At 41.9% G+C, this 25,619-nt stretch overlaps 1 protein-coding gene across 4 annotated transcripts in view; it reads right to left on the reverse strand.

Annotated features, from left to right (window-relative positions):
* Nucleotides 1–25,619, reverse strand: part of LOC121908293 (ephrin type-B receptor 1-B) — a 163,018-nt gene that overhangs the window by 39,235 nt on the left and 98,164 nt on the right. For all 4 annotated transcript variants that reach the window (XM_042428205.1, XM_042428202.1, XM_042428203.1 and 1 more), the window contains exons 4-6: nt 22,352–22,507; nt 14,787–15,122; nt 3,077–3,201 (exon numbers count right to left, since the gene is read on the reverse strand). In XM_042428205.1, coding sequence (XP_042284139.1) covers nt 3,077–3,201; nt 14,787–15,122; nt 22,352–22,507 — 617 coding nt within the window. The remainder of the gene's footprint in view (nt 1–3,076; nt 3,202–14,786; nt 15,123–22,351; nt 22,508–25,619) is intronic.

A 25,619-nucleotide genomic window follows, 5' to 3' on the forward strand; every position in this document is an offset into this window, starting at 1 on the left:
AAAATATGCTGTTCACACATTAATGCAGCAGTAATGATAATCCAGTAACATAATATATGTATATAATATATATATATATATATATATATATATATATATATATATATATATATATATATATATGTATGTATTATTATAACTTTGTGAAGGGAGTCACTCTGCAAAACAACTACTTTTCCTTTTGATAATTTCAGTACATTTAGCTGATAAGACTTCCATACTTTTGCTTTTGATGGCAATATATTCACTCGTAATGAAATAAAAGATCTGAATACTAATTCCACCTCTGGGAAGACAACATTATGAAGCAGCACTGGTGGACTCAAGGGGTGTGCAGGGTGGGCAACTGCCCCCGTAATGCCCCCAGGGACAAAAAAGTACAATAGAAGTGCCCTCTGAGCTGCCCCTACAAAGGAGAAAACATACCAAAGTTCTGTAATAACTTTCTAGTTATATGTGACTGGTTGAGCTGAAGGTTCTGTATGGGTGCTCTTCTAGTGAACAAAAAAAAAAAAAAAGGAAAATTTAGGGTTCCCCTAAGTCTAACATACTGAATTGCAGAATTGGGTGCCCTTTTAATGAAAAAGGTGCCTTATAGGGTGCACTGTATGGGAGAAAAAACATTGTGAAGTGGGGGCTCATTGAATGTATCAGGTGCCCTTTATATTTTTTCACCCCTGCCCCTGAGACAGCCTTGGTCCACCAGCAGTCAATGTCACATACCTGCAACGTCCCTGATTTGAATCCAACTTGGGACCTCTGTTGCATTTCCCCCAATCTTTCATACTATTCTTCCTTTCACTCTCTATTGTAAACTATCAAATAAACAGAAACATGCCAGAAAAATAATCTTCAGCTAAACAAAAATTAGCAGTTTAAAATATGTAAAGCTATATCTACAACAATAACACTTGTGAGCTCAGAATGGCGGCCAAAAAGGTAGAGTTTTCTTTTACGATAATCCTTAGGTATTACTCGACACAAAGTGTGACAATGCCATGCTGCTGGAGAAGCTGCCTTTGTAAATGGGTATAGGAGGCTTGCTGTGAGATGGAGTGTACAGAGAGACAGCTCTCTGCTGCGCTAAGGACTAGCTGACTGTGCCAGGCACGCTGAGACAATCAACTCCAGAACCATAACAGTGTGACTATGCTTAGATTAATGCAGGCATCGGTGAAATGCATAAAAAAGAAGGCGAATATAGCAAGCCCATTTTCATATAAAGCAAAAATTTTTATGGTTGTATTATCCAGCCGATAAGTTACCCATGGCACTGGGAAAAGCTGGGAGTGTGCAGGGAGTGTGTGATAGACATGGTGAGAAACATCCCTCCATAATTGCCTTTTATGAGGAAAAGGCCACATCATCACATTACAGCTGCGTGGAACTTCCAGATTTTCTAGACCTCTCAAGCAATCAGAATCAATGGAGAGCTGGCAGGACTGACCTTGATGGAATGCAATTTACTCCCCTGCTATTACATATACAACAAGCATGCTAAACATGTATGCAAGTAACCCAATTCTAAGTGTGTGACACTGAGAATTTAGGTGGACTTATCATCATGCATGTGTAATAAGCGGTAAAATATTTTATTTCTTCGGAGGGTTGGTGCATTATCATAGTCAGGCACATAGCGACAGTGACACTTTGGACAGCAGTGGCTGGCTGACGAGAAAGTCTGTTTAGGGCCTATAAAAAGCCTCGTCAGATCCAAAATACAGAGTGTCAAAAGAGGACCACCAATGTGGAAATCTCATCTCCACAGCCCAGTGTGTCACAAAGCAATCACTCTGACTCACCTTCTGTGTCTTATTCTCACTCACATGGTGGTACATTTTCTAGATAGACAGAAACATGTACAGCGGGGATATAAAGGTACATTTAGACAGAGGTAGACGGCGTAGAGCGCAACCTCTCTGTCACCTGAATCATCCCAGTGCAATTAGTAATCTTGTCCTTGTTAATTCACTAATTTGTGATTACGCTGTGCTCATCTATTTGTGTGAGGACACGCTACATAAACATCAATAGGATTAGGTTTCATTGATATTCATGAGCTAATGGGAGGCTGTATAAGTGTTATTTACACAACACTAAGCTGTCTGGCAGATAAGGTTTCTCAGGGCCATGGCAATCGGATTCAATTTCATGACCTGTGCAATGCCAGAGGGGAAAACAGCGAGCAACGCAGCTATTATTGGATAACTGAGTTTCCAACTGCAAACATCATTTAAAAACATGATTGTTGTTCTCCCTGATAGAAAATGCAAAAGGTGGCAAACACTATTCTATGGTGGAGTTGTGAATATTGATCCACAAACCTTAGCCAAAATGAGTTTGTTAGAAATAAACAACTCAACAGAAAAAGAAAAAACATTTATAAAACTCTTATCGATTTTTATCTATTATTTGGAAAGCAGAACATAGGTGAAGGTGCACCAAGGCTTGCAAAAGTCTTAGCTTCAGGTGACAAAGACTGGGGAAAGAGAAAAAAAAAATGTGCATGACCAACCTTGCTATACCTATCGATCAGCTTTAGGAGGACAAACAAGGGCCCAAACAAAAAGCCAGAGTCTCCGATCTCTCGGTATCATTATGTCCAAGGCCTTGGGAAAAGCCTACAGGTCAATACTGAAGCAACATAGGCTCTGTGGGGTAGGGCTGGCGACTTAATAAAGCAGACGTATTGTGTGTGAGCAGACGGGTCGATGTGACTCCCCCCAGACGCAATGCATTTTCACAGCAGGACAGGTTGCTGCACTGTGCAGAGTGGGCCTAGAGCAGAGGTCAACCTATTCCCTTCATCTGCAGCAGCAACCAAAGAACAGTGGGAGAGATGGAGTGAACACAGTGAAAGAACATATTATCAACCCAGGGGACTCCGCTCACAGATATCCGGGAGAGCTCAGATTTTTGGGGGCATTACATGCATTTTGCTATGCATGTGCAGAGTGAGAGACACACCTGCATCTGAAAAAACTGCGCTCTGAAAATGCATATATGCAACCAGATATTAAAACATATAAAAACATACATCTCCACACAAACACACACACACATACACTTATCTTACCTTCTCGTAATAGCGCAGCTCATAGTCCAGAATGATACCATTAGGCTGTTCCGGTTGTGGCCATGATAGTGTGAAGCTATTCATGGTGGAGCTGATCTGGTGCATGATGGGAACTATGGAAGGGGCTGTAAGGCACAGAAACAGAAACACAGCATTAGTACATTTCTAGAGTAACTGCTGAGAATTACAGATTTGTCTCATCCGCACCTGTTTGAAGGATGTAAGAAGATCTTTATTTCAAGATAATAAAACACACCAGTCATTTTGCTAATCCTGAGTGCATGGTGCAGTGAGCAGAAGCCACTAGCCTGAGAGGTTTCCTTTCATTGGGTTTCCAGTTTCAACCATATACATGACCGTGTGGACGTGTGGAGTCATGAGGTCATGGTTAAGAAGTAATTGTGATATGCCAAAAAGATCAATGATAGCAAATCAAAGTGGGTGCATTACAAACACCAATGATGTCAGGAATGATAATTCACTTTTTTTTTTTAAGTACAGCACTATTGCAACGTTCATCCAATGTGGGTACCTAGAATAAATCATGCATTATCACCTGCATGCTGTTTCAGAAACACACACTAAACTCACCAGCTATCAGTGCTCTGTACATAATCCAGGTTTAAACAGTACAACTGCCACTCTCATCAGCACCTAGGTAGCCAGCTGATTCAGGCCGATTAGAACTGCACTCAGCCATATTTTGGCACTGCAGGACCAAATATGAGTCGGCTTTGGCCGATACATGCATGCCATATTTGGCTGAGATGTGAGGGTGTGGACTTGGGCTGAGAATCAGCTCCAGTTAGCAAGACTCCAACTACCTTTGCGCCTCGTCAGCCACCACGAGTCTGGCATGAGTCCGGCAACCAATCGTGTTGAATTTAGTCCACTGTTGGACGGAGCAGTTTTGGCTACATGGGCAGAAAACATGAGCAAGGTGTGTGGCATCCTCAGGATGCACTGGGTGCAATAGTTAACACAGTCCTCTCTGCAGGCTCCAATACTGAGATTTTTCCAGGAGTGCCCATTCACAGAGTCCTGCACCAAATCTCTGTAGAGAAATGCTCATTTTCTACAGGAGTCTCCTTGCTCAAAAGTAGTAGCTGGTTGACATTTTAAATTTGCAATCAACAGCTATTTAATGTTTTTTTTAAACATTCTGTTTCGATATAAATAATTCACTAATTTAAATGCAGGTTTAGTTATTAATTCACTCAGTCATGTAGATTGCCTAATTGGGGTTTTGTGTTACAGTAATACCACAGTTATTCACATGTAAATGCATCTAGTAAACATGTGCAAATACAACTAACTTTAAAATATAATGTACTGCACAATAGAAATGTATTATTCAGGATAGTCTGCAGTAGGTCTTATTAAATTGTTTTCATTCAGGGCCTGTCACTTGGTAATTAGTTTGAGAATTTATATTTAAATGAAATGGGCAAATATAACATATATACAGTAACAGAGGTTTATCTAATTTTGCCTATGTTGCAGTAAGACCATAAAAATGACACAGAATTGATAGAGTTATAATATGTGGTCTTGCAGTAAACAGAGACACATGTAAAATTTTATGAAAATTTATGTCAAATGATTTATTGTGAAATTCTCCCGTTGGTACACTCCACTGATGATTTCTGTGCAAATGATGTCATGGTGAGCCATGAAATTACTAAACAGTGAAGGCAGGAAAAAATATGCAACCAATAAACCAGACTGCACTGGACCTGCAACATTATAAGGAGTCATTACAAGTTTCTATCTATTCTCATAAACAGAGTATTCTCGAGCTATGCAAACATGTAAAGGACCCAGTCACTGAATGAAACACTTTGGAATCTAACCTGATGTAGTACAGTGATTGTTTTAGGCCAGCTGCACAGTGTATTTTATCCTTCAGCACCAGTACACCTGAATGCACACACACGGGCTGTCAATTAACCCAGACGCTCTGGAATGAGCAATTTCCTGCTCATTCCATCATTTTTGTCCACTATACTGTCATCCCTCCATCATCCCCTGCTCCTCTTCGCTCTGCACTTGCTGCTCAGAGATTGTGTTATTGGACAGAGGAAAGACATCATCCGTAATAAAACTCTGTGTGTGCGTGTGTGTGTGTGTGTGTGTGCGTGCGTGTGCCTGTGTGGTTTCACATCTTTAAGGACCACGTTCAACTGCCTGTCTTCACTGTGGGCATTACTGCTAACACACCTTGTTGAAGCACTGCTTTTTACTAAGGTCCAACCAAACCAGAGTCTGAACCAGTGCAGCATTAAATAAGATGAAAATATTTATTTCTCATCTTTTAACACTTTTAGATTTTTTTTTTTAAATGAAATGCAGGTCTGAAATAAAAAGAATCAAATTGGACTGAAATTAACCTGAATTTTTACCTTCAGAACAGGTGTCATATGCCATTGCAGAGTCCATTGCTGCCGTCTTTTCGCTATCATACTTTGGCAGATTTTCTCACTGTTGACATTTACAAATCCACAGATATCTTGTCACTGCTGACAGTAGCGTCAATGTTCAATACCCCAGACTTTCCGCTCTGTGAGGAAAAAGTAAATTTCCCTGGTGCTGATACTGACGTTTCCTGCATCTATTTGTTGTGTTAATATGTGTAATCTAGAGCAGGCTGACAAGTTCCTAAATGTCACAGACTTGGTTAGTGAGGATTTCAGCTCAAGCTCAATAGCAGTGAGTGTTTTTTGAAGTCATACACTTACTAGGGATCACTTGGATGCCTGGTAATCAAGTTAGAGGTTCTGGAGGTGTTTTGTCTTTTCACCAACCATGCTAACTGATATTTTTTCTCTGTTGCCACTGTTACTGTTGGTATGTGTGTGTGTGTGTGTGTGTGTCTTTTTTTTAAATGCACCACCTCCTGCACAGCAGAGGAGTTTTTCATTGGGAAACGTGACTAAGGATTTCCAGAAAAGCAAATGTGACCTTTTTATGAAGTGGGTTTAAGTAGAATACTTAGTGTGAATATATCAATCTACGATAGATACAAGTAAAACAGAAATGTGTTTATTTAAAATGATGCAATTTTAAAATAAAAGGTACAAATTGCTTAGCTTCTATATAAAAATCAATCTCCTGAATAGCATACTGTAAGCGAATATGGCAGAAACCTACTTAAGAATCACAAACTCCTCCAAGGTGCTAAAATAAACTCTAATTTAAAGTTCACAGATGAATCCAACCAAACTTACTCATCAAACCAATTTGTGAGCATACAAGTAAGTTTGATTAAAAACTGATTCTGTGACTGCTCATATTACGTTCAAAGCCTTGGTGTTTGTATACATGGCTGGAAAGAAATCTCCACCCCCATGTCTGCAGGCATAAATACAGCCTCAAACAAGCCCATGTGCTACATTATGTGCCTATCAGCCACTTGGCTCTGGGCCTGCTCACTGCTGAGGACTAGTCATCGCTCCACCTGGTCTCCACTCGCCATCTTTCTGAATAACTCCTCTATTCAAAAGGCAGCAAATAGCACCCTCTCTCAAGTAAATGATCCTTTTTATCTGACTCCTTAGTGGTTATTCTATTTCTTTTCCTTCTCTTCATACTTCACCCTCACTCTATTGCCACAGGGATTCTGTACGGAGAAAGGCCCTGACCTTTTCGGTCCTCATGGTTGCTTCTAAATCATGTTTTGTAGGAAATAAAGGCTTATTCTACAGTTTTGATTAGGGTAAGTATTTCTTGATTTGAGTGTCAGATAATTGCCTAAAATGTAAACAAATGAAAGGGCTCTGTTTATCCTGTCAGTGTGAATGGATACTGTTCCATCTGCCTCCCTTGGCTCTCACCTCCTGCCCTCCCTCCTTCTCTCATACCCTAGACAGAGAGTGTGAGGGCTAAGCTTCACCTCGGTGCACTTCAGCCTCTCTGCCTCTCAGGCTGGTTCACGCTCCACTGACCAGGGCTAGGGCTGCCTGGGCCGCATTATCAATTACCGGCCACAGGCACACACTGTTCCTGACAGACCCAAGGGAGGGGCACTCCACACAGAAATTCCTGCAGTGGAAAAAGGGGCTGTGGAGGAGAGGTATTTTACACAACCCCAGCCCCAAGTCCCGATCCCAACTCAATTCATGCATTCAGGCGCACAGACAGAGAAACATCAGTTTTCACCATGGAAATTTTTTTTGTGCTAAGTGTCTATCGTCGATCTCTGACTCACCAGCCACATCTTTTTTCAGCGTTTCAAAAAAAAGGTCTGGTATTGTGCTTATTGATGCATGTTCACCCCAGTTGGGGAAGCAACCGAGCCAATCAGAGATTTGTAGGTGGGATTAAGGATTGAGACATCATCTTCCTGTGTCAGAACCAGAATCCACAAAAAACTCTTACATCTCGGAACTGCCTGTGCAACATTTAATGGGGGGTTTATATTCATGAAAATTCAAGATAACCCTAGCTTAATTGAACACAATGTCTGACTGCATAAAGAGGTGAAAACAAAATGGCAATTTAGTCTGATTATCCAGCTATACCCTTGCAACACACATTCTTACCTCACTCCTTGCTAAAAGAAAAAAAAAAAAATCTTTCATCACTGGTGTGTCCCACTGGACAGACAGTGACCATGTTTTTGAGAGGAAAAGCAGAAGAGAGAGATAAAGAGTGTGTGCACATGTATGTGTGTCCATGTGTCCTAGTAGCCTATGTGTGAAGAGCCTGTCATAGACAATGTGTCGTGCCTGTATGAGGGTGAGGTTCAGCCCAATGAAGCACCGCTGTCCCCTCCAACTGCGTCCCCCACTGTCACCCTGGGACGATGATGCTGACAGTGATTGGTGACTGTGTCCTGCACTCCTCTCTCCTCCCTACATCCCTCCCATCCCTTGCTCCTGTGCTCCACTTTTATCTGGCCCCACTTGCTGCCCCTGGCTTTTAATGCAGAGCTTGGCTCACCATTAATCAAAGTCAAAGCCTCTCTGTGTCTGGCTGAGACAGAGAGAGAGGAAGAAAAGGAAGGAGGGGCAGAGAGGGAGAGACAGACAGGGGAAGAAAAAGAAAGAGGGAGTATGAAAAAAAAAAGTGATGAAAGAATGAAAAACTTCTTTACTTTTGTACAATTAATCTACTATGGAATACAGATGAGTTGGAGCATCATTTTACATGTCCTGAGCCGTTGTTTTCATTATTTCTTACTTCAGTGTTGTCACCATAATTCATATAGTACAGTGAGGAGTCAAATGTGCCGTTCTACATCTTAAAAGAGAGCTCCAGAGATTTCTTATTGTACTTCCAAAAAGTTGGACTCACGAGAGAACAAAAGAGTCAAAACTGATTCAGAGGCTGAAATTTGCTGACTTTTAGTCCCTTGGTAAAGCTCCAAAAACTTGTCATCCTACATTTCTCTTAATGCAACTCAATAGCGTGTCTTCGTTAGACCCTACGCCCCTAAATGCCCAATGTTTTCAAACTCCATGCCTCAAGTTGGTAATGCAGGCTGTCTGTTAAACTTTTGTAGTCTCCAACTAACCCTGATGACATTAGGTTATTTTCTCAGACCTGAGAAAACTCCCTCCAGAGCCACAGGAAACATTACACAATTGTTTTCACAGGGTGAGCAGCACTCTCAGCAAAATGAACTGAAGTTCATAAAATTGCAAGTAAAAACTCTATACATATTTATCGCCAATGAAATAGCTAATATCTGTCACTTGTTTTATTAATTCAACCCCAAAATGAGTATGTAAGTTCCACGTCTCCAACTCTCTCCTACTGTAACCCCTTCCTTGTGAGATTTCTGGGATAGACTGAGTGCAAGCTGCCATCTGTGTTCTTCATGCAGCACAGCTTTCACAATACTCAGCTCAAAGTTCCTGCTTTGCCTCAGTTATTCAGTGAAATGATTGGACAGAAAGTTGCACAAAATTGGTCAGCTGATCTCAGACCAGAGGCCCATTCAGCCATGTTGTATACAGAAAACACACAGATACATATGGATACATTCACACAGTATATAAACCGAGTTATTCTTTCCCTGTAGTGCACTTGTGATTTGTGCTTTAGGATGCTGGCACACCATTGAACCATGCAGCCTCCTAATAGGGGCTCAGTGTCTCAGATGAGGAGAGCGGCCTATAGTCATGTGCTGTGCCTCTGTCAAAGGCATAGGTTTAACTACTACCCTCCCTATTAGCAGGGGCTCAGAGGGCCAAGCCAGCCATGACTACATGGTAATGGGCCTCTCTCAAACATCATAAAGAGGGATCAGTTCAGCACCACGGATTTCTGTCAAGGAACCATGGTTGGAATTATTTTCAAAATCACATTATACGTGGAGGATTCTGAACGTACGGACCAGTCAAAAGTTTGGATACAGCTTGAATGGGAAGCTGTGTCCAAACTTTTGACTGGTACTGTAGCTCTATTTGAAAAAAAAAAAAAAAGAGTTCACATACTTTCACACAGACACAAACATAGAAACAGACGCTTCCTATGTCACTTAATACACTATATAAAGACATCAAAATTGACGACAGGCTCATTTGCATTTCAGCCCACACTTTTGCCTCTAGCTAAAACGTCATTTTCATGGTCCAGAGACAGGATCCAACATTTACAGTATAAGAACAGGCATCAAATGAAATAAAAATGGCACCCGGAGAGACTCTGAAGAACTGTCTAAGGTGATGAAACGCTCAGACACCCTTGCTCTGATACATAGATGGAAGGAACAAGGACAATGGCAACCCCCCAAAACACAGATGGCAAGACTGTGTATGCTCTAAACTGAAAAGACATAATGAGTAGTGTCTTGAATACCCTCCATGGACATGTTTGCCTAACATCTCATCTGATTTTTGAACCCCACAGAGCGCAAATCTCTTTAATTCATCTAGCTGTTTGGATTTCAGTCTGGTGCATGTCATCTTAGTATCTTGAATGCAACCCTCCCGGGCGGACTTGTCCATAGAAGGCCGAGGATAGCGATGTTTACATTTCAGTGGGAATAGCTCTCCAAACAGAAAAGCTAAGTGGAGAAGGATTGTTTGGAGATATACTTGGCATTCTGTGGTCTGAGGGATTGCTGGTACATAATCTAGGTCAAGCAGGCTGTGCCAGTAAGATCAGAGAAATGTTGAGCATCAGGCATTAGTTGAAAAAGATAGCACCAGTCATGAGATTTATAGACTTTTTTTCCTCATGCATTGTTCACCAAACCACCCCACCCCCACACAACCAATCAAAGTAGAAAGGAGTCATACAATGTGTAAAGGAAGAAAAATACCCTCCTCATCTGAAGCAGCAGATGTAGGTTAAGTGTCCAGGATGGATTACATAAGAAAACATGGCTGCCATGTCTGCACAGTAGTTTTCACCTCAAGTACTTTTACTGCCACCACCTGACTACCATATAAAGTATATTTATCTTTGTGGTCATTTAACATTTTAATAAATTCACTAGAAGTAGAGTGTCTATTACCTCATAAATTAAACCATACTACTTCACAAAAGGGACATAAAATGGCTATTTTTCAATAGCAAACATTGATAAATATGACTAAATTCAGGCCAGGCATGAATGATAGCCTAAAAGAGGGCGATATATAACCTTTGTGTGTCTGTATCTGGATGTGTGTGTGCGTGTATCTCCTGGAGAGCACAGGCTGTGAATGAACTCCTAAATCACACTATTGATCAGTCCTTCCTCCCAGACACACGGTGGGATCTAGGGCAGTTAAATGGCCTCTTCAGTGATTCACACTAAATCCCTTCAACTCCCTCCTCACCTCCATTATTTCCTCCTCTCCTCCTCCTCCTCCTCCTCGCCCATGCTCTCCATTTCCTCCCCCCACCTTTGACTTCTCATAGCCATTTCACAAAAACCCTTCTAACTACTGCTGCCTTATTGTTTTCTAGGTAGGTTTTCTTTAATCTCACAAAAGTCCACACTAAAGCCACGTCAAACTGAGCAGGCAAAGACTCCACTGAAATACCAGGAAAACTGCAGCTTTTCTTACTTTTGCTTGGCCTGAAACTTCATCATCAGGTTTTGTGGTGCTAAATAAAATGTAGAATATCACAAATCTATATGACAAGAGCTGTGCATTGAGAAAGGGTTGGGACACAATGAAGTGGTCCTTTAAACTGAGACGTACTGCATGTGATTGACACTACAGGCACTCATTTTAGTGACACGGTGAAGCTAATAGCTCACACACAGTGAAATGGAAAATAAATATGAGGATGAGTTGATTAATTATTATCTGCTAAGCAAACACACAGTATTACTCATCCCAAAACCTTTTTAATAGCTGCGCTGAGCATAACTGCACTGACAAAAATGGCTCACCTTGAAAGACAGAGTTAAGAGGGATTTAGAGGAGACTGTGAGCAGTGCACTCCTTACCTTTTACTGTGCCACATTTCACTTTTACGTTTATCACAAATTACTTTCTAAATCAGTAGCTGTCCAAAGCATGTTTTAGATAACTGAGTCCAATGGAATACAGCATTGCAGTCAAAATATTCAATGGACAAATTTCAACTTTCACATCCTGGACATTCTTGTACCTGTGTATCCCCTGATGTGTATTGGCTATGTCACATAAACAAAGAAATCTGTCTGGTCTACTGGCTCTAGTATAGCTAGGGCATCATTTTAAATTAGGGTTTAGCATTGTTTGTCTGTTAAGTCTAAACAGCGTCACACAGTTAAGTGTTAAACCTGTCATTCTGACGCTGCAGGGATCAAATATGTTTCAACAGGGTTTTGATTGTGCTGGACCAGTCATTCCTCTGCTTTAAAAGTGAAGTGAGGGAAATATTTGCCTTTATATTTGAGAACTAATAACATACCAGCTGAATAAAAGAGTGATTATATATTCATTTGGTTTACAGTTTGCTTTTTTTCAAATTCACATTTGCAAGAATTACAGTATATTGGCATGAGTGACATGATGAAATGGATGACTGGTGTTGCATTGGAAATTTACATGGCATGTTGTTGCGCCACCTCTCCCATCCTTGCATCATGCAAGGATACAGGGCATAAAAATACCAAATGAATGGACAAGAGGATTTCAAGGTTCCCGAATATGGCAACATGTTTTATTCCTTCATGCAACCCTTTTTGTGAACACACAAAAATTGAGCCCTACGTTTTAAGACAGTCGCTGCTTTTAGGTTTTGAAGTGCATTATTAACATCAATCCCTTCTGGTTACTTCTGCCTCTAGGAACTAAGAACAGTGCAATTACCTGGCTACAAAGCCACATAGGGCTGGACATAGGCCTGGCAGATTACTGGCAGACACCTCATTACTGCAGCAGACTTCAACAATAGGCCTAGGCATCGCTTCTTCTACATCTGTCAAGTGTGCTATTAGCCCGTCAAATGGGGACAGTCAGCACCATTAGGCCACCCTGATAATCAGACCTATTTACTCCCTCATTTTCCTCTCCTTCACTGTCACAGTCTTGCAGTTTGGTAAAAAAAAAAAAAAAAAAAACCTGTTCCCTTTCTCCTTCCCGGCCTGTCTTCCCTCCCACTCCTCTCCTGACTCATTCTGAGATAAAGACAAGTTCAGTTGGTCATTACATTCCTCTGAGAGTCGTCGTAATCAAATACGGTATGCCCTCCACCAACTGGGCCAAATTTAATTTCAAAATGTACTCCTATACAAAAGGGATCTGGATAAAGCAATTACTGTTTCATTGCTCTCTGAGATAAATGTGAAGCGAGTTCATTCTGCGATTAAAGAGGAAATGTGCATCAGTAATTCTGAATTCATTTGACAGCAGGTATTTAATCATTGGATCAGAATACACATTTGCTGACGCAAGCACTCAACTGTATATGACAGAAAACATGACAATGTGACACAGAAAATCGTGAGGCGTAGTCAGAAGGTTGCACAGGCTCGAGTTGACAAACCTAGTAACTCTTTTCTTATGGGAACCTTGCCAGTATAAACTCAACAGACAATATCTCGTCTTTCACCACACTGTAACTCCACCTCATGTCTGTTATTAGGTCCCACAAGCTGTGATTTTCACGGTCCGCTTCACCCACAGAAACACAGAAAAATGAAGAGAGTCTCATTTAAATTTTTCACTTGGTCAATATCTGTCCCTTGATAGGTGCTTCTGACTACAAGTCAAAGACCTACAAGAGCATGAAAAACGCTGTAGCAAAAAGGACCGGCAAAGACAATATCCTCGACCTGTCATTTCCACTGGCTGGGCTCAGATCCCATCACAGGCATAGTTAGAGGATGAGCACACACATGCCATACACACACAAACATACAGAGAGACAGAACGGGGGGAAAAAGAGAGGAAAGGAGAGAGAAACGAGATGAAGGTCATTTTTACTGGCTGGGCTCAGATCCATCACAGGCAAAGTCGGAGAAAGCACACATAAGCATACAAACATACAGAGAGACAGACAAGGAGAGAGAGAATAGGGAAAGAGCAGGAGTGAAGAATATGTCAGCGTGGCCTGAAAACAGCAGCTGCCTATGTATCTATCTTGGGTCGGTCTCCTCCGGGCTGACATTAAAGTATTGAACAGTGAACAGAGATGAACCTGGGTAGCCGTTATACAACGCTAAAGGTGAAACTTGTAGTTCAACATATCTGTGTCTGTTGTCACAGCCCTCTCAGCTCAGCTAAGAACCAAAGAAATAATGGCTTTGTGGCTCACTCCTGATATCAAATTCTCAGTATAACTCTAAGATATAACAGGGACAAAATTAAGTATGATGAATCCTCTTGTTGTTTTTGTTAATTCAAAGAGCAGGAGTGTGTCAGTGTATCAATCTGAGGATTTACAGACAGGTTTCAAGTCGGGTGTAGTCTTCTGTGAAGGGAGAAGTAGAGACTTGCTGTGCGGCATTGCTCTCAAAACAGAGTCTCATTAAACAAAGACCAAAGAAAAACAACAAAGAGACATGTCAGACTGTGAAGCAAACAGCCTGCAACCTCCAGATGTGAACCTCAAAAAAAAAAAAAAACTCCACAAAAACAAGAGGTTTCACGAATGACTCATATGTTGTTTGTAGAGGTATGATTACCTTTCTCAATGTTAAAAAGCAAGAATTTCTGGAGTGCGCGGAGAGATATGCAAACTGGGGCTATTTCTGTCATCGGATTTGATGTGTAAATAAACTACAAAGGAAAGAGAGACGGTGCAGTGAATTGCGCTTGTCCTGCCACAAAATTTAACATGCTGTGTCTTGGGTCTGGGTTTGAACTCCTCCATCGTGTTTTCAAAAGGCAAAGCCGTTACTTTGATTCAGGGAAGGAAGGCCCAGAAAGGGAGCATGTATGTATAACTTTCACTAAACCAGCTGCCCTTGCGCTTCAAGCCTTAAAGTCATTATTCACGGTGGAGCAATGTGAAATCTTAGTGGCCCTGCAGCCAGCTATGCTGTGAAGTGAGACTCTGGAATTCACATCGTGCTCTTTGAGTTGAAATGTTTCACACTCATGCTATGACAGCAGCATTTGCCATTTCACAAATGTAAAATGAAATAAAACTGTTTAGGGAAGGGGAAAACTAGATTGCTTACAAAGAATAACTATTTAATGAAGAACAATGCCTGTATGGACAGTAACATGATGATGATGATGATATTAAAGGTGGATCAGCATAGTTGTCATCATCATGTGCCACTGTCACATCATCATTATCATCATCACACCTTGTCATAGCAGCCACTTACCAGCCTGGTTGGTGGTGATGTCAATGGAGACATGCTGTGCGGGATACGGGCTCTTATTGCTGACTCCGTTGACTGCCTGTATCTCGAAGCTGTAGAGAGTGTGAGCCCACAGGTTGCTGATGAACACCCTGGTCTCAGTCAGACCCAGCTGTCGAGGGATGAAATCAACGTTGTCGTCACAGTGGGAGCAGGAGCGCCGGTCAGCCCGGCACTTCTTGCACACTATGTTGTAAACAACATCATCACGGCCGCCCGTCTCCCTGGGAGAATGCCACTCCAGGATCACAGAGGTTTCATTCACAATGGAGATCACATTCCTTGGGCTGGATGGGACACCTGTAGAATCACAGAGCAAAGATGTAAGCCTGTGTGGCCAGAGTCATATAACTAAAAAACTAAACTAACTAAAAAAGAATGTATTAGTTGCACAACCCTGTAATAAATATAAGTATTGTTGGCCAAAAGCAACTTGTCTTTTTCTTCTTTTTCTTCATCTTTAGCACAATTGGAATGCTAATTTATTCCGTTCACACCCAGAGAGATCATACAGCGAAACGTTTGTGTCTATCAAACATTGGTTATTTAGCAAAATGCAGTGTTGCATGGAGTATTCTTATCCATGTGGCTCTGGAGATTCACGCTCCTGTTCACTCCCTCATAGCCCGCAGCTGGAGCAGAACCTCAAAGATGATATTCAGAGAGAAATCAAGAAATAATAAAACCGTTGTTTTGCTTGAGTGGTAGCTTAATATTAGGGTGCAGAAAAGTGACTTGTTCAGCCTCCTGCAATTGGAGTACAATTCTTTAGTAGTGAAAATCTATTCAAATGGCAGTGCAGAATTTTGCTTAGCTGAGACTTGGTCCCCCCGGCTGCTCAGAGGCAGTGCTTTCTTCTCAGATACCAGATACTGCCAATAAAGCAGAAGCTCGCCAAAGCCCTTAGTCAGTGCTGCTTAGGTTGAGTGAGACTGCCCTGCAGAGCTGATCTGGTACCAATTTATCCTCCATAAATCCTGACCTTTATCATTAAGGGAGAAGTTAAACTGACCTATTTCTAGACCCATGACTACAGTGAAACTGAAAATTCACTCAGTTCTAGAGACCATTTCAAAAATTATTCAGTTCTCTTACATACTGCAATTCCTTTACTATTCTGCTTTCTTTTAAAACTGAGAAAAACATGACAGCAAGAGGAATACAGAGAGATTTTTCAGCATATTATGATATAGCACTTGAGTTTCTCATTTCTTTGGGTACTGTATAGAGCAGATAGTTACTTCAGTCAACACAGATACAATTAATCATTGTTACTGCAAAGCCATGTGGGATAGCCCTGGGGAGCTGGGACAAAGCGGCAAAATACACAAGGGTGAGGGAATGGCACTGTTGCTTCTGCGACCTCGGCTCAGCGCCTCCATAACAGAGAGGTCAGTGACAGGAAGGGTGTGACCTCCATGGTGTAATTATTATGGTCTGGCTGAGAGGACAGTATATGCTCCAGATACATGGTCAAATGAAACATAATTTGGTCTTTGGATGCTACCAGATGTATTGTGGAGGGAGAATACAACAAAAAGGGTATGTGTTGTATAGGTCCAGACCATATAAGGGAATTGACAGTACTTTTCCCCTCAGGGACTGCACAATAGGCACTTCATATGTTATACACACCACTTGCATCCTCTGTATCATCCATCACACACATGCACTCGCCCTTAAATTTGCATTGCTGGGACAAGCAATGCACAACTGCTCACGTGGAATATGCATGTGGCACGAGCACACATGCCTGAACAATCTGTTTCCATGTATTCATGCCTGCACTGTCTGTGTCAATGCATTCATACAGCACTGGGGGGGGGGGGAAATAAAGTTGAGGTGTGAACATGGTGTCTCACTCCTTCATCCCAATTACAACCAAGCTCCACATATGCAGAGACGGCATGAGAAATCAGATGTGACTGCCACTTAACTAGTGATTTGCAGACTATTACTGCAGCCTTTGGCTGTTTTAATTTGCCATAGGATTTAATTTGTTGAGAACGTTACTTACAGGCTCTCAGCTGGTGTTCATTTAGCCATGCCAGTCAGACTTGGTTATGCTTACATACATGTTGCTTTCACGTAGGTTATACTGTAGGAGCCTAACATCATCTCCAAGCAGCCCCTGCACCCTTACTGACATGCACTGTATCACAACACAGTAAGGGCTCTATTTTAATGATGCAATCACAACAACCAGTGCAAAGTGCCAGGTCATTTGCACAAGGACAATGAGGGTGTATCAAAGCGCACTTGTTATTTTTGTTTAGTAAAGGCAATTGCATTATGCACAAAAGCGTTTGGTGAAGGGGAATGCGAATAGGAGGGGTGGAGGGATGAATCATGTCATCTCAGCCATCCACATTATACGTGTCATACCTTTTAAACAGCCAGGGCAATTACAGTGGCATATGACGATACTGGCTAACCAAATAGACAGGAGAGTGAAGACCGGCTTCTCCAAGTAGGAAATCAATATCGTTAACTGTGACTATCAGAGCTGGGCCTTCAGCTCAGCCAAAACTTAGCCCCCCCCACCTCCCCCAATTATTATGTTTGTATTCAATTAGGTTTGCCTATGTTCACAACAACAACGCAATTGCTGCCAAAACTGTGTGTCAAGGAACAGAAAATAATTTTGTCTACATGACTATCTGGAGAGCTTTTTTCTAACAACATGTTTCTTGAGTCAACCCTATTAAATAGAATTTTAATCTCAATCATAATTCTGCTGTATCATGTCATATTGTTTTATTAAAATCAGACATGACATCTATTCTCAGTGCAAGACTTAAAAAAAACATCCACCCATTGGTTCTTGAAGTGCAAGTAACACCCATCTGCACCACATTGCATACTTCAATACCATGCTTCACAGGGCATGAATATACAAAAATGGACAAGGGCATTTTAAGGTCAGGAAGACACCAACAGATAGTAGCATACCTTACCCTAGTCTTTACAGCAGCAAAACATCAAAATGGGCTATGTGGGGGTAGATTAGTTCCACACAAATACATACTGTAACATGTTTTGAACAAGTATATGCCCTATGACAAACTGCAATGTATTTTATATGGAATTGTAATGTGTGCTAAGTCTACTTTTTGCCATCTAATTATCTAGCTATCTACTTGGAAATGGGAAGCGAACAGCAGTCTCCTGCAGCTAAGTCCACATTTTGCCAACTAACAACTTTTTCTAACTATCTAGCCATCCACCCAACCCACTTCCTCCTAATAAGGCGACTGTTACCTTATATTGACGTCATCTGAACTGTGTCACTCCCCCGGATCAGAATTACTATGGCTGCTAGATAGCGTAACCGTAACTATAGGTCATTTTTGCTGGCCTGAATTTTAGACCTATACTGTCATTTTTCTTATGAGGACGAGCTGAAGCATGATGATGACCATTTGTGCTACTATAGACAAGTACAAAAGGCATTAAAAAAATACATACTTAAATTCTGCAATATTGAGATGTACGTTATCTCCAGTGTTATAATAATTTGTACCAGGCCGCTCATCAGGTCTTCCACACTCGTACATGTTTCTGATCAGGCACTTGAAAGTTACTGACTGGTGGCTACTGCTACAGGTGGGCTCACCGGCTGGTAGTAAGAGGGCTTTAACAGGTGGCTATGAACGAGCACAGCCCAGTTTTCTCCCCTGGCTTCTAATATCAAGAGTGCCCTTTTGCCCAAAATAAACACTTCTGCACATTGTTTACTCATCCACCCTTTGAGTGGTTTGAGGCCGGCGTTTCTCTTCTTTCAAAGTGTTTGTTTTTATGATGTGAAACAGGCCTTGAGGGACCGACAGAAGGTCCCTGTGTGGAGATACTGATCACAGCCAAAGGAGCTGGGAGAGAGAAAGAAGGGCTGTGTGGGCTGGTGAGACATGAAATAAAACATGTTATAGGGACTAATGTTGCCTGGCTGAGAGACTGAGGGAGTCACGGATAGACTGTATGTATTAGCGCGTATGTGTGCGTGCAATGCAGCCTGGGAGATGTGGGTGCATCCGCAATGAAAAGTCTGAGGAGACACAATATGAATACGCTGCAGTTTTTCTTTAATTGTCTAAAGGATAATCTACACACCCACGTTACTCTCTATAGGAACTATGTTGAATTACCGTGACTCTGCATTCATAAATCTCTAGATGTGACAGAGACTGACGGCACTCTTGAACATGCGTGCATGTACATACACACTCCAGTCTGGATAGCATTATGTCTTCCAAGCCAGTACAGGGATTAGAGTAGGCCAGACAATTACCTTGATTTAGCTCTATTTACTACTGCATTACTGAGACAGGAAACTGGCCAGCTGACTGCTGCACTGTGGAAAGCACCCTCAACTGACTCCAGAACTGACAACTGAGTTGAAGTGGGGGGAAAAAAAAAAAAAAACTTGGAGAAAAGAACAGAATATTTATGCACTTTGACAGCTCACTCCCTTTTCTCTTTGAAAACGAACAAGGAGAGTGGAGAGGAAGTGAATAGGTGAGCAAAGAAGAAAAAAAAAACAACTAAATGGGATGATTAGGAGAATGGAAAAACAGATAACTGTCCTTTCAGTCAGGCATCTTGATGGTTTTGTCTGTGTTATGAGGTGTGGACAGTGTGTGATGGGGATCAAGATGGCTTTCTGGGTACTGGCCACAGATATGTGTACTGTGTGACAGCCACAAGATCTAGAGCCAATATGGTGCAGATCAGGAATGTAGAAACCCATCAGAACCATCCTATTTTCCGTCTCTTTCCCTATATTTATGTTGATTCAATTACATTCCAAAGATTTTCCTTATGTGGCTGGCAGTGGTGGTTTCCAAGATGTAAACATGCATATGCAGCATGTTTTTCACATCGTATTATGCCTGATTCTGACTCTCTCATATCCTGCCTGACTGCGGGCTATGTGTAGAAGCTCCCCAGACAGATTTTTTTTTGCAATCCCTTATTCTTTGTAAATTCAGACTAAACCTTTAAATGTGCAGATTCATATCTTAGTTTGTCCCACTGTGTCAATGCATTTTTTTCCTATCTTTGTTAATTAGCCGTTCCTTCCCATCAAGCCCTTCCCTTTTTCTGCCATTCTCTACAATTCCTCACACCAGGACGCTGCATCTCTGCATCCCTTCTCCCCCCACAGACCAATCAGCACTGGTTTCACCGCCTGACTCCCCTCAGTAACCACTCAGCTTGTCATTCTCCTCCTCTGACTCACACATTGAGAGAAACCCACTGGCCCAGCATGCTGGAACTGGATGATCTCCCCTCACCGCACCATTCTCACACATACACATTAATTTTTTTTCACACGTACACACCCATAGGGAAGTAGAGGTACGTCAGACTGGGGCCTGGAGCCTGGAGAAGGGACCAGGAAGGGAAGAGGTGCAATGCAAACCACTGTCCCATGGCCCACTACGCTGGGTAGCCAAGCTGAGAGGAGTGGGCTTCATGCTGAGAGACAGAACACTTGGTGTTTCTGTCCTCAGGCGTAGACTTGAGTCAGCAGAGGATTGGGATAAAGGAGGGATGGGAGATGGAGGGGTAGTTTGATTTCAACCCAGGCTTGGCATATCCCTGAGAGGAGGAGGAGGGGGTGATTGTCATGAAGGCCCCCGCTGACAGAGCCAGGCACTGGACAATCCATCAGCAAGCTAATCAGACTGATCTGGAGCACACAGAAACCCGTGCCTCTGACACTGACGAGGAGCGCTAAAGCTAAAGCTTCTGCTGCTACAGATTGACCTGATTTAAGATACTAGCAGTGCTCTTATCAGGACCCCACAGTATTAAAGACATGCTTACTCGGATGATCTCACTGCCCCCCCCCCCCTGCTGAGATCTAGGGAACCCTGAGCATGAAACTCAGCTGCTACTCTATGGTTAAACCTTCAGAGGAGCCTTTGAATATGCTGTCGCAAGAGAATTCTGTTAACGCATATTGAGGAGGAACTGAAGTTGGTTTTAAGATGTTAATGTTAAAAGGGGTGGTTAAAAACACAATTCTCGGTAGGACGTTTTTAAAACATGCATGGGAAATAAAATAAAATTTTCAAGAATTGGGATATAGTTTCCTGCTATGCATATGTTATGTTGTAGTAGACTGTAATTGTGACTGCAATGACTATTTCTCCTTTTTTAACCTATGAACAGTTATGTAACTGGACACCTAGGATGCGTTATCATTAAAAAACAAAAATAGTCCAGCCTAAATGTTAGAGAATATATCGAGAGGCTGGAGGTTGTACTGAGCGTGAGAGGAAAACAGAGTGTGAAACAGTAAAAAAGTAACTGAAGGCAGACCAGAGGGATCTGTTCAAGATGCTCCACTGGGGAGTTGTGGTGGAGACTGCTTGGGGAAAATTAAAGGCCTCGAGGTAGAGGCAGATGCTATACTTGATGGAGCATTCACAAATTCACCAGAGAGCTATGTAGTATACCATGGGAGGGCGGAGAAAACTCAAGGTGAAAGAAGGGTGTCATCCGTTGAGAACATCCAAAGCCTAAAGGTGTGGATGGATACACTTGGGAAGCATTCAAACACTCAGACAGACACCCGTGCTACATTGGAGTTCTTCCACAGCTTTAAGGCACTTATTCAGAGTTTTAAAATGGAAACCTGTCAAAGGAGGTGCATTCAATGCTTGTTTCAACCGTGAAGGCTTCACTATGCAGCTGTTAACCGATTAGGAAAGGAGTGTGGTCCTGAGTCTATTCCCGAGGCCAATTAGTCAGGTCTCTGTGAGTAAATCAAAACTAAATGAATACATAACCACACCAATAATGCTTCCAGATCTGCTTTTCTGAGGAGAACGAACCATTAAGCAACTCCCCAGTGGCAGAGAAGGAAAAGAGGTAAACAAACTTTTTGGGGTCTAACAGTGCTCTCCTCCTGTGTAACCGTGTGTCAGCAGGGATGGCAGAAAGCCTTAGCATATTGCTTTTACATCATATTAAGATAACTATGATGCTGTGAGAAGCCTTATTGGATCTCCAGCGGATAACAGCAGGATAGTGTCGAAGCTATGCAGCACCTGCCTGAGTAATTAGGACTTCAGGGGATGATAGCAGACAGAGAGAAACAGCAACAGCAAGAACGAGAGACAGAGAGAAGGAGATAACTGTGGGGAAACAGAGAGGAAGTTCATTGGCACAGTGATGGAGATGTCAATGATGGAAACCCTGCGATGTGATTATTATGACCAGACTGAGAGGACAACTAGGGCTCTAGATGCTCATTTAAATGCTACTACATGTGCTGGTTTGACGACAGAGAGAAATAGACAGATAGGGAGTGGGATGGAAAAAAAAAATCAATCTCTACACTGTCGTTATGAAAATAAAGTGGTTTATATGTGTGACCAGTCTATTCAATATTGATGTCACAATACACTAAAATGGATCATGTATACATGGATATACTTGTTACAGGTGCTTCTCCCATAAGAATATAAGTGTGTGACAGTGTTAGAGTGTGTATCTAATGTCATCTATGATATACTCACTTGTGCAGGGTTCATCCGGCTGATCAGCATCACCACGGTAGTAGCCATTGCGGCACACACATATGGTGGCAGCCTCAGCTGTGGAACGGCTGTTAGGAGGGCACTGTAGACACAGACCTGGACCCTGGGTTGACTTGAAGGTACCCGGTGGGCATGCTGTGAGAACAGAAAAACAATGTCAGACAATGAATGGAAAAAAAAACAAAAAAAAAAACCCAAGAGCCAACCACAATGCAGGCATCTGGGTCTGCTGTATCGGCCAGAAGGGTGAGCAGAGATGAAAACAGACTGAGACAGAAAGGAGACTGAGTTGAAGCTGATTAAATTCAAGTTCTAAATATCTGATTTTGTATTTGAGCGTCCATATTTCTCGCAAAAACATCCACCTTGCCTTTGGTCTATTTTGCATCTCATACATTTCAAGGTTCCCTGTTTTTGACCACTGGTAGCACTACGGAGTAATATTTTTACATGTGGTTCTCCTTTTGTTTGTATTGTGAGCATGAACAAGGACAAAAATACACTTTGCAAATGCATTTATATACCTCAAGTATACACCCGGTGCATTTGGTGAAAAACTCTATTTATATGAAAAAATAAAGTTCCCATTGAGTGTACAATCATATTAGCCCTTCAAATGTGCACAAGCACTAGACTCGCTCTGTTTTGCTCTGAAAGCACTGATATATCAAGCTGACTGTTGGCCATGACATGCTGTTGGATCATTACTAAAGATCTGTGACTGACCAATAGGTGGTTTTTACACTGTGATGGTCACCATTCACACCCCTTGTCACCCTTTATCAACACACGCCATTTCAGCATGTTCAATCGACAGTTGAAGGAGTCTGGAAGAGAAAAGCTGTTTGACTGTTTTTTTCAGCCTTAAAAAAGTAGTGATTTCTCCTTGTTCTTGATCTTATTTTTGTCCTCCACTGTTACTTTTCTTCTTCCACAAGCGAAAGACTACAAACTGACAACACCAATGTACAGCAAAAAAAAAAAACTTAGTTAAAACTGTCAGCTGCAATACTGTATCAGACACATTCTCAATTTGTATTCTAATCATATAGTGCACATGTTTAATCAGATTTACAGTGGAATGCGGCAGTGGCATCACTTTGTTTGCCTTTCCATGTTGATTTTTAGATTATGAATACAGTCTCCCCCAGAGGCTACTGTATATTCTATCAATGGTCCTCTGCCAGTCAGCTATAGTGTTTGTGATGTGTTCAAGTACACATTTTAACAGTGAGGCAATGCGAAGCAATGCATCATTCTGTCATTGTCATTAATGCTGGTTTGTGGAGGTTGCCTTCATATGCTTGAGCCTTAAATTCTAAAGGCCATGGTGGAGGAGAAAGATTATTGCGGCTGATATCACTGCAACTAAGTCCAGGCAATAACCTAATCTATTTACTTTCATATCCCAAAAGAATACTAAGCTGAGGGGTTTGTGCACTGTGTGAAAGGATTTACTAACTATAATAACCATGATAAATGTCTAATATTTTAGCAGGCTTACTGATGGGGGAGGAAGCTGTGGTGTAGCTGCAATCCATGGGGGAAGGGTTATAAATTTAATGGGACAAGCATCTTACAGTTTCTCCAGCTGCGTCTATTTGCTTGAGTAAAAGATCGTAAGAGCTTGACTGTGGCTGAAAGATGAGATGAGGGGTCTTCTCATACAGTGATTGTAACAACACACGTAATTTCTCGTTATAAAAAAGACTATGTTAAACATCTGCCGAAAGCATTGGGGTGAGGGTGGTATGGAAATTTAAAATGAAAAAATAGAGACAAGGTATGCGCTGTGAAGATGAAGATTAACCACAAATGGTTCACGAAGGTCTGCAGGCAGTGACAGACACTGTGAAAAACAAAATGTGTCTCAGAATTTAAAAGCAAAAGAGATCTTTTAAGTCAATATTGAATTTGCTTAAGACAAAATGGCTCTTTTTTTATCTGACTAAGAGCCCTCTCTTCCAATATTTATGCAGGACTTAGTAAATGGAGAGTTATTTAAAGCAATAATGACGAGAGTTGGTCTCATTTCCCCTCATTGCTGGGTCAAACAGTGGACAATGTAGTGCTCTGGCTATGAGAGAAAAACCTGTAGACCTTTGTATCAACAGGCTTTTAAGATATAATTAAAAAAATTTATGCTTCATTAAAAATGCACTGAGAGGCTGGGTTTGGAAGTTACAGTTGACTTTACTACGCTGTAAAAAAGGGCAGGCTCCTGTTTTTATGACTTCTCCATTCATATCATTCAGCCAGCCTCTCTGATGGGCTGTTAGTGAAAGATATAAAGATAAAGGTAGGGAGAAAGTGGGAGAAGGAGAAGAAAGAGGCATATGCACGCTGAAGCTGCAGCCTCCAACCGCGACTGTTCTCCCATCTCCTTTGGTGGGGCTGACAGACACACCAGAGGCTAACTGACTGACCTCGTGTCTAGTCACACAACACTGTCCGCACACGGCCAGACCACCACATACAAACACACATGCATGGCCAGACCACAACAGCCACAAAGAGCTTATAAAACAACCCTAGGAGCTGTAAGGCAAATCGCAGCTGCAATGCACAAGGATATCCCCGTGAGTAAAACACATTGCTATGCTGTGGATGCTCCAGAGCTGTCTTGAAACTATAGATGCATGTGTGGAAGAGTATAAAAGAGTTCTGCGGGGTTTGTAAGAAAGCACTATAAAGGTAATAATGTTTCTACGGGGAGTATGAGCCTATATTCTGGTGTCTGGGAGAGGAAGTCTGTGACCTCTCTTGAATTGTAATACACAGATTTCATGTGTGAGAAGATCAAGCGCCTTCTAATACACGAACATTGAGACTCTTAAAAACACTCCCTGGCCATATGGGGAAGCACAAACCAGCTGCACAGCTATAACTTCTAAAGATATCAGAGATTACAAGACGATAAAACACAGATCAAAAATTCATTTTCAGCAGGAGAGGGGAGAGAACTTATGTGTCATCATCTTTGCTGTATGAAATTCATACATCAGGGTGAGCAGACGCCGGCAGAACACTAGTGCACGTGGCCGTACACGCAAAGCAAAGGCTTTGAATCTATTGTGTCGACTCCTATGAAAAGGGATCACGATAAGCTGTTCAGTGTGTGTTTAATGGGGTGTGAGCGGAATATGTGCATTGGGCTCTGCCCTCGGGTTGTGTGTTTACAGACAGACAGTAGCTAGCCTGGACACTCATAAACAGGCAAAAGTGAAGAGAAAAGAGGGATGCTGTG

This window comes from Thunnus maccoyii, chromosome 12 (assembly GCF_910596095.1).
Source record: "Thunnus maccoyii chromosome 12, fThuMac1.1, whole genome shotgun sequence".
Taxonomy (NCBI): Eukaryota; Metazoa; Chordata; class Actinopteri; order Scombriformes; family Scombridae; genus Thunnus; species Thunnus maccoyii.